General features: G+C 61.0%; 4 protein-coding genes across 4 annotated transcripts in view; 1 reads left to right on the forward strand and 3 right to left on the reverse strand.

Moving 5' to 3' along the window:
* EMIHUDRAFT_105481 (hypothetical protein) overlaps positions 1-1,119 on the reverse strand; it is a gene marked incomplete at both ends in the record, with an annotated part of 2,619 nt that extends 1,500 nt beyond the window's left edge. The window contains 2 exons of the mRNA XM_005762114.1: positions 362-593; positions 653-1,119. Of these exons, the coding sequence (XP_005762171.1) occupies positions 362-593; positions 653-1,119 (699 nt within the window). The remainder of the gene's footprint in view (positions 1-361; positions 594-652) is intronic.
* An 849-nt stretch (positions 1,120-1,968) lies between these two features.
* On the reverse strand, positions 1,969-2,315 carry EMIHUDRAFT_216290 (hypothetical protein; the record flags this gene model as incomplete). Its single annotated transcript, XM_005762115.1, has 2 exons — positions 1,969-1,992; positions 2,091-2,315. 2 exons carry the CDS (start codon positions 2,313-2,315, stop codon positions 1,969-1,971), a joined length of 249 nt encoding a protein of 82 aa, XP_005762172.1.
* A 4,230-nt stretch (positions 2,316-6,545) lies between these two features.
* Positions 6,546-7,076, forward strand: EMIHUDRAFT_216293 (hypothetical protein; the record flags this gene model as incomplete). Its single annotated transcript, XM_005762116.1, has 1 exon — positions 6,546-7,076. One exon carries the CDS (start codon positions 6,546-6,548, stop codon positions 7,074-7,076), a length of 531 nt encoding a protein of 176 aa, XP_005762173.1.
* A 1,893-nt stretch (positions 7,077-8,969) lies between these two features.
* EMIHUDRAFT_216295 (hypothetical protein) overlaps positions 8,970-9,249 on the reverse strand; it is a gene marked incomplete at both ends in the record, with an annotated part of 1,665 nt that continues 1,385 nt past the window's right edge. Inside the window, one exon of the mRNA XM_005762117.1 lies at positions 8,970-9,102. Within this exon, the coding sequence (XP_005762174.1) occupies positions 8,970-9,102 (133 nt within the window). The remainder of the gene's footprint in view (positions 9,103-9,249) is intronic.

The raw sequence follows: 9,249 nt of genomic DNA on the forward strand, positions 1-9,249 counted from the left end.
ACACTAAGGTTCTTGTAAAGGTGAGCGTCCTCTTATGTAGCGTCCGGTTGGCGCCAAACCAGGGAGATATTAATGTCGTTGACAATTGGCACGCTTTGCGTGGTTCTAATCGGGGTAGCGCTTCGCGGGTTTCGCTTCTCGTGTTTTCGCCTAGGACGGTCCTTTCGAAATTTTTTTTGTGGGCGCTGTAAAGCCTGGGCAGACGGATTTTTTTGAAGGGGGGGGGGGTGCAAGGTGGCAAGGTGGGGCGCGCGCAAGGGGTTTGGGCGGGGGGTGGGGAAGGGGCGTTGTGTTGTGCTGTTGTGCAAAGGAGGGCCCGAAAGGCGATCGCCTGGCCGGCAAAGATGCAAGTCAGGCCGACGATGGTCATCGAGTTGAAGACGGCGGCGCCGACGATGTCGCCGATGCCCTCGTCCGACTCGGTCACCATCGTGGCGATGATCACCGTGAAGAACTCGGGCGCCGACGACCCGACCGCCATGAAGGTTGCGCCGGCGACGTCCTCGGGAATCTTGAGCACCTCGACCACCTCCTCGATCGCCTCGACGAAGAAGTCGTCGCAGACGATGGCGATGCCGACGAAGCAGTAGAACCTGCGCGGGGGCGGGGGTGAGGGGGCGGGCGGAGGAGGGGCGGGGGCGGGGGGGCGCACATGATGAAGAGCCAGACGGCGACGCCGCCGCTCGTGTCAAAGTCGGTCAGGTCCCAGTAGAGGACCTGGCAAGAGTGGACCTTGTAGGGCGGCGCGGGCGGGCAGGGCGGCGCGTTATCCGGCAAGCCCTTGCCGCCCTCCACCTCCGGGAAGCCGCCCTCCTCTGCCAGCTGGCGGTAGTGGTCGGGAGCCGGGGCGGAGTCCGAGTAGTTGTACAACGGGTTCATGTAGTGGCAGTCAAGCTTGAGCTTGCCCCCGGGTTTGCCCCAGCCGACGACGGGCCCGCCCCCTCCGAGACGGCGGCGATGAGGTGCGCCCTCCGAGGCGAGGTGCGCGTCCGACTCGCCGCCCAGGTAGGCGAAGGCCGCGAGGCCGCAGGCAGCCATCGCAAAGTAGGCGAGCTTGACGTAGCGGCGCACGTCGCGCTGCTCGTCGCTCATCGCGGAGAGCTTGCGGGAGATGGCCATGGCTGGGATCTGCGAGGGGGTGGGCGCGGGTGGGCGGGGCGGGCGGGGGCGGGCGGGCGGCTTGTGGGACCGAGCCTCCTGACCTGTGTCGTGCGACGGGCTTCTCAAACCAGATCACCTTGAGAAGGCGGTCGAACGCAGCACTAACGTGCGCTTTCCCAGGCGCCGTCCTGTTTTTTTCCTTTTTAGAGTGTCTTGTGTGGGTGAGTGTCTGTGTGTGTGTCGCTCCAGCGTGTCGTCATCTTCTGTCTCGCGTCCACCCATACCGCGTTGGTGTCCAGTCCGAGCCAGGCTGTTCTTCGCCTTTGAAGACGGAAGAGAAGCGTGATTTCTTGCAACCCTTTTCCTGGCTCACAAGCTAAAGATGTTCACCTCAACACGGAGCCCCGAGAACTCTTTAGCTGTACTCGTCTATAGAGGCACGCGTTGGATTTCTTGTTGGGCTTTCGCAGGTCAGTCAGTCAGTCAGTCTTACACACCTCCAAGCATGGAGGACGGGCCCACACGCACACACACGCTGCACACGATTGGCTCGGGAGCCGACACGAGGCACACTGTCACCGGCCTTAGCACCGGGTCCGGACTGCTGGACACACAGCACGCAACAACGGTATTGCTAAAATCTCTCTCTCAGCACGCAGCTCACAGGACAGCTCACCAGGCGGCGCTATATAGTGGGCTTTCGCAGGTTTTGAGAGAGATTTTTAGCAATACTTTGTTTTGTGTTGCAGGGTTTCCGGCAAACAAAAAGGAAAACAGAGGGTCCACAGCACTTTGCGTTTCCGGAAATTTCCAGGGAAAACAGAGGGTAGTTGGTGCTCCATTCGGGAAACTCGCGAGTTTCAAGGTCTACTGATTTGGGCCCAAAAAGGCCTCAGCTCACGGGAAAATACTCCCTTAATGTGGGTAAACCATAGTAGCGTGCACGCTACTATGAACAGAGAAGCCGATAAAAGTCGCCGCTGTTCCACGATGAGCGGCCGGACGCCGTGCCTCTTCAGCAAGGCGATCATGCGCAAAGGGAAGCGCAGGAAACCGACTGCGGGCTCTCCCTCCGCCAGCTCGCGAGCACACGAAATCGCGCCGCGGTGGAGCCACACAGAGGCGTCGCACGCGAGAGTCTGCCCGCGGTAGTCCTCGAGGCTGACCTCCGTTGACGCGCTCGAGACGAACGGAAGCAGCCCTTGCACGCCCATCGCGAGTTTCGCAGAGCACAAGCCCTGAAGCGCACGGCTTTAGCGACAGCTCAGATTGCGAAGCGCCTGGCCGGTGGGTCGGGTCGATCAATCGGACCTCACCTACCTACCTACTCCCTTAGTGTGGGTAAACCATAGTAGCGTATACGCTACTATGAACAGAGAAACCCATAAGAATCGCCGCGGCAGTCCACGCCGAGCCGGCCTGCTGCCGGCTCGCACGGCAGCCTCTTCCTCTCGACCAGCCTCAACTTCCGTACAGTCAACATTTTGTCGCTGCGTGCTCGTGGCGAGCTGTGGCGGCGGTCGAAGTTGGCCCAGATTCGACGACGAGCGCCGGACGATAGTAGTGTCTCTGTTCGCCCTGTGCATGTCAGGCCAGGCTGCAGCAGGGCACTACCATCGTGCTGCCCTGTTGCAGCCTGACTTTTCCCACTGTGCACAGTCGCCAGAGCACCACCACCGCCCGGCATCGTGTCACGGCGAGCTCCTTCTGCGCCCGCTCGCGAGGCTCTCGCGCTGGCACACTTTGGACATCTTCTGCTCGCGTTCGGCGAGCTCTTCTCCGCACTCCTGCCACGGCGCCGTCACCAGACACCTTCTGGCCGGCCTGAGCCGCGCGGGGTCGCCGGCGGGGGCAACGCGTCGACCTCTCTCTCTGGTGCACCACGGGCCGCGACGGCTGCTGGCAGCAGGCGTGAGGAGGCAGTGTGCCGGCACAGTCGAGCCGGAGCATCGGGTTCTTGATGCTTGTGGGGTCAAGTTTGACCTTATGTGGTATAATATGCAACAATAATGCTCTGTTATCTCCCGGCTTTTTGAGATATGATCCCTCAAAGTCGAATTATGGTTTACTGGTGACCATAGTAGTGTCTGGCCTGTTTGCGTTTCTTCAAACGAATCCTTCAAAGTCTCGACAATCACCAAGCTGCTTATGTGGCACCGCAGAGGCTCCCTTGGGGATGCTTGAGGCCACCCCAACCACTCACGAAGCCGTACGTGGACGAATTCAAATCTACTTTTATGGTTTACCTACATTAAAACGAGGGAGTAGAGAGGAAAAGAGAGGGGTAGAGAAAAAAGGAAAGGAAAACAGACGGAGTGCGAGAGGCAAACCTGCGAAATCCCAACTTTCTTGCCTCTCTCCTTCCCCTTTTTCTATTAATACCGACGCTGTCGGGGTCTCGGGGATCGCTTGTCATGTGAGAGAGTGCACCCATACCGCGTTGGTGTCCGGTCCGAGCCTGACCGTTCTTCACCTTTCTACCTCACCTAACCTAAGAGTGCGTTGTGTTCTTGTTTTTCGAGAGAGAGACAGAGAGAGAGGAGAGAGAGAGAGGGAGGGGGAGAGAGATGAGAGGTGAGAGTTTACTGTGATGCGTGTGTGTGGTCAAGCGCGCGACGCATCACTCGAGACACGAGATCTGAGGGCCCAGAGATAAAACTTCTGGGGCCAGCATGACCTAGTAGTGTCCCCAGCCATGGGGGCGTGTCCACGACCACGTTGGAGCCAGGTGTGGTGTGGGCGCGAGATAGGATCTGCAGCAACCCGCGCCCACAAGCACGGTGTGTGTATGCGAGTCGACTGGCGAGTGTCGTCATGGTTTCGTATGAACGAAGCCTGAATACTCTCTCACACACACAAGCACGGTTTATACTCCGTCTTCCGCGCCGAGCTTTTATAGGGTCGGACCTTGAGACAGCGTGTGCATCCGGGGTGGAGCTTGCCAGCCCGCCTGCTGCTGCTCTGTCCCGGCGCCAAACACCGCCACGTCTCACATCACAAGTGGCGGGCGGTCTCGACTCTCGTCCCGGTTTACTTAATTACTCTTTGTTTCGTGTTTACTACAGACCCAGTGGCAGTGCCACTGCCAGTCCCGCAGCGACACACTCTTCTTCACGAGGTCCAGCCCACACGCCACACCGTGTGGGCCACAGCGCGCCCCCCTACTGCGACAAACGGCTTCGCCTTCGGCCGCGAGCCCGCGACTGGCAGTCACGGGAGAGACTGGGACTCCCGTGTCGTCCCGCCTGCGAGAGCGGAGAGGAGGATCGATCCAGCATGAGCATCCATCCACTGCACACGCACGGAACTCGGAAGTCGGAACAGCTCACCGCACACTGGGCCGTGCCCGCGGTGTGTCCTGTTGTGCGCACAGCCGACAAGAGAACGCAGACCACTGGACGCGGCCGGCTGCAGAGTCGTGAGGCTCTCCTGGTAGATAGAGTTTTCCCGAGAGCTTCCCAAGCGCACGTGTGTGTGTGCGTGTGTGGCGTGTGCGGATGTCTGCGTACGGCTCTATGTGCCGAGCATATGTGTCCCCGAACCCATACTAGGACCTTGTAGCATATGGGCGCCTCTGTCGGGTTCGAGTCTGTCGTCAGCGGCTCGCAAGGCCCAACCCTAAAATTGCGGCTGACAAGGACACGTAATTCTCGCCACATATATCACGCACTGACGCTATCATTTTTGCCCTCTTACGCCGCGGGGTGACGCCTCAGTCCGGCCCTCCGAGGGGGGAAGGGAATTGCCGGGTCCCCACGGGCGCCTCAGTTCGGCCCTCCCGAGGGGGGGAGGGGAGCAAAAGGAATTTTACAACTAAACTCCCTCCTCACTGCTGTCCTGGCTCCTGCTCGTAGTCCTCTCCTTCCTCACCGTTGCGGCCGCCTGGCCCATCGACGGATCCGCCAGCCTCAGCCTCCTCGCCCTCGCCCTCGTCCGCCTCTCGCAGCAGCGCATCGTTCATCTCATTCAGTATCCCGGCCGCCACTTGCTGCTCGCCTCTTTGGCGGAGCGTATATGTTTGCAGGCTCACCGTCTTCGTCGCAGACGCTGTCGCGTCGAGGAGAAGGCTAGAAGTGGTGGCGTTGACGGCGATTCGACGAGTTGGTGCTCTCAGGATGAGCATCTGTACCCAGAGCAGCAGCACCCCCGTTGCCAGCAAGCCGGCAGCCATTCGACGGGAAAGCATTTGCCACGCTGAGGATCATAGGCGAGGATCAAAGAGGGATGGGTGCCCAAGCACCGCGTGCCGTGATTTTTTTTGACGGTATCGCTCACCTTGCGCACTGGCACTGTACAGAAGAATGAAACGACGTGCGTCATAGCTACATACACTGAAAAATGGGAGGGAGAGCCACATACATCAAAACAAGTATTGCTAAAAATCTCTCTCCTCATAGGACAATGACTCATACATCCAAACAAAACAAAACAAATTGTTAAAAATCTCTCTTACATCCCACGAAAAGCGGGAACCCCCGTTCATTTCCATGACCAACCGGGTGTGTGGAGTGTGCGCCGCGCGAGGGCGAGGCGTCGCGTGCCGCCGCGGCCCACGGCGCGTTCGACCGTGAATTCCGCCGTCCAGGCGGAGCGTGCGGACCTCGCATCAGATCTTCCCGAGCCCCAACACACCTTCCGGGTGCGAAACAGACTACCCTGGGCACGTAGCTGATACCCTCAAAACCTATTCTCAGACCCCTCTTCATCAGCAGGGGCCAGCGGCCAGACTCAGACGGCGCCGACCACCATTGTTCGTCCGGGAGCCCCCCTCGCGGCCTCGGCGGCACGCCCCTCGCGGCGCCCTGCAACGGCTGCTGCGCCAACGGGCTGCTGCCGTCAGGACATCCCCGCCTGCGAGGCGATTATAGTGGCTTGGCCGCCAGAGCTGACGGCAAAGCACCATCCGTGCGACTCGTAGCTCTGAAACTCGTACCGGTTGAGCTCCTCGGAGCCCCTCAGGAAGCGCAGCAGCTTCGCGTTCGAATCAAAGCTGATCGTGATCTCGTCCCCGTCTGTAAAGCCTATGCCCTCGGTATCGACGCCCTTCGCGGTGAGCGTGCCGTTGCAAACCATCGTGACGGCCCAGTCCTCCCACGACGCGCCCTCGTCAAGATCCACACCCTTTGCGTCCACCATCCCAATGTCGAGGTACGCGCCGCTGCCCAGCTGGTGGTCAATCCGAAGCGTGACTGACCACGTGCCAGTGCCGGCGAGGATGGGAGCGCTGCAGAGAGCCGTCACGTGCCTCGCAGCCTCGCACGTCTTGCCATCGGTGATGACAGCAATCTTGCCAGCCCTGTCCGCTGTGAAGACGCCCAGCGCCATCGAAGGTCGCGCGCGCTAGCAGGGCGTCGGGGGGCACAGGTTCGCGCTCGGGCAAGTCCGATCCGCACAAAGTAAAAGGGATCGCCGACCCCGCCGGTGCACCACGCAAGACTCCACACATGGGGCCACCGTGGCACGCGATCCGCCGTGGCGTTCGTCTGGTCTGGATTGTGTGGACCGCCTTTCCGCCGGTAGCAATCATGCTCTGGGGCATCGCCAAGCCCGAAAAGATGATGGACTTTCAGGCTCAAGCGTTCCGGCCCTCGGAGGACCACGGCTTCAAGCTCGTCCCCGACGCCCCCATTGTGGTGTCGCACCTGGACACGTCGAGCTACTCTGCCAGCCAAAAGCAGTGTGTCTTCCAATATGGCGAGTTTTACGGCTCATTCTGGCTGGGGATGCTGTGCATGATGGCCTTTGCGCGGAGCCCTGCGACCGAGCGGGCTGTGTGCATCACCTGCTTCATCTACATGGCGTTCGTGAGCAACGCGACGTGGTACCAGCAGGCCAACTTCTTCGAGGGGAACCTCTCCTTTGTCTTCTTCGATCTCTTGCAAGGGGCCATCTTTCTTCTCCTTGCTTTTGTTGTCCCAAATCAGACGGCGGAAGTGAAGCCGTTGGCCAAGCCACTGCTTGAGGGCGGAGCGTAGGCTCCTTGTGTCGGGCCCCAACCGCGGAGCGGGCTAACCTCCGGCTCCGCGAGCCATTACTGCCGAGTAGCACCCAAACGACGGGAGACGTGGCTGGCTCAGGCCTAGCGTGCCGGCTCAGCAGCGAGCGGAGGGAGGTCTTCACTGTGATTCGTGGCGCCCGACGTACACATACGTTCGTATGCATGGACTTGGTGTGGGCCCTCATAATTCATATACACAAATTCACCGCCGACACGCACAGCGCACACACCGACGGAGCCCCCCCCCCCCTTCCCGGCCCCGCTCTCACCGCGCGCTCTCAGACCGCTATATCGCGTGTGCGTATAAGGGGCGCTAGAGCTTGCCATTGAGCTATGGCATGCGTGCCGGCATTTTTCTGACCGCCTGCAGACGTACGCCCTCTTCTAGCGGGGCTCGATCGGGCTTGAGCATGGAGAGGGACACGGACAAGGGAGACGCGGCAGCGGCGCGACGAGGGGGGCAGCGCACAGAGGGGCAGAGGGGGTCAGCGGCAGGATGCAGGCAGGATCGAGGATGCAGCAGGGGCACAGCAACACCGACAGAGGCAGCAGCGGCGTAGTGGTAGACATAGTGCTCGACCCGAGCGTGTAGCTGTAGCGCACATCGATCACGGCTCACCGCCCGCGGCCGGGGCGCGGGCGGGGGGCCCGGGGGACTAGGTCCAGCCCTGGGGTGAGCCGGGTTGTGACATTTGGCGATTCCGCGGCTTACTGGGCCCCTGAGCCGCTCCCCGTGTGCGATTTTTTGTGGCCCGGGCATGATACTGATAGAGAGAGTAAACGGGTCAGAACCGGCCAAACACAGGCTACAGCCCCACACACGCGCCCGCCATAGCTCCTGGAGAGCATGCGCGAGTGACGCGCTACAAGCCGCGAGAGTGGCATCAGAGGCAGGAACGACGTGCTCTTGCTGCACCTCGCAGCTGCACCAAGTGTGCTCGCAGTGTATGCCACGGCCGCCGCCTGCGGCAATGCTCTCGTGCAGCTAGGCGACGCAGGTCCATCAGCAGGGCTCATCCAATGCGAGCGCACATCGCCTGCTGCTGCCTGATTCAGTCAAGCCAGCGGTGCAGCAAGGCGTGCAGAATTCGCGCGGTTTGGTACCTCCTGAGGCTGAGCGCGTTCAGACCCGGTGACCGGAGTTGGATGGTTCGATGGAGCTCGCCGAGCTCCATCGAACCATCCATGGCCGGACGGCGGAGCGTGAGGTGGCGATGTACCGCAAGACGAGAAAAACACGGATCTGACGCGATGTCAGGCAGCTCGGGCATCTGCCTCTGCCCCCTCGCCGCATCGACGAGCGCGCTCGTGTCAGCGCGCCGCTGCTCCTGGTGCCGCTGCATGGCCGCCGCGCTCGCACCCGCTCCGCTCAACGACATTGTGAGGAAGCAACGGTCTGCGAGCTCCTTTCGCCCAGCGGGTCCACCTCTCCACAGAGAGTTCTCCCAGTCATGTGCCAAATGCGCCCGCCGTTTTTCGTCGTACCACCCCCTCGAAACCCGCCGACTTTGATTGGGTCCGGTTCAACCTCACTCTCATCTTATCTATTACAGACACAAAACGTCAGATCTGGCTCACCCAGCGAGGGCTGGACCTAGTCGGGACAGTGTCAGCGTGAGCAGACTCTCGTGCTGAGCAGTGTTATTCTCCGCGCCTCGGCTCTTCACATAACTGTACGCGGCCTCATTCACATTACTGTACGCAGTACGACACATCAAATGAACACACTAGTTACATCCAACGCAAAGCGCATGGCCCCATGGACACACTAACTCTTTAGTGCCCGAGGACACACTAACTCTAGTGGACTGTGGAGTCACCAGTGGCCCTGGAGACAACTCTAGTGCACGACCCCGCGGTGTCCGCCGCCTCACAGGGGGCACGCAGACACACGTGTACAACAGAGGGCGCCACGCATCTGCATGCGGCTCCCGACAGCCTCGTAGCGCTTCGTCCCGTCGAAGGCATCGGATCCCACCCCCTGCCGTACGTCTCGCAGCTGTCTGGTAGTAACACACGGAGGGGGAGGGGATGGGGGCGAGCGAGAAGAGGCGCGAGGGCGCGGGCCGCGCGCGGCGATAGGGGGCGCGGGGGGGATGCCGCGCCTCGTGCCCGGGCAGCCAGAGCGTGTCCAGCTCCGAGAGGGCTCC

The sequence above is a fragment of the Emiliania huxleyi genome (assembly GCF_000372725.1).
Source record: "Emiliania huxleyi CCMP1516 unplaced genomic scaffold EMIHUscaffold_69, whole genome shotgun sequence".
NCBI classification, from domain to species: domain Eukaryota; phylum Haptophyta; order Isochrysidales; family Noelaerhabdaceae; genus Emiliania; species Emiliania huxleyi.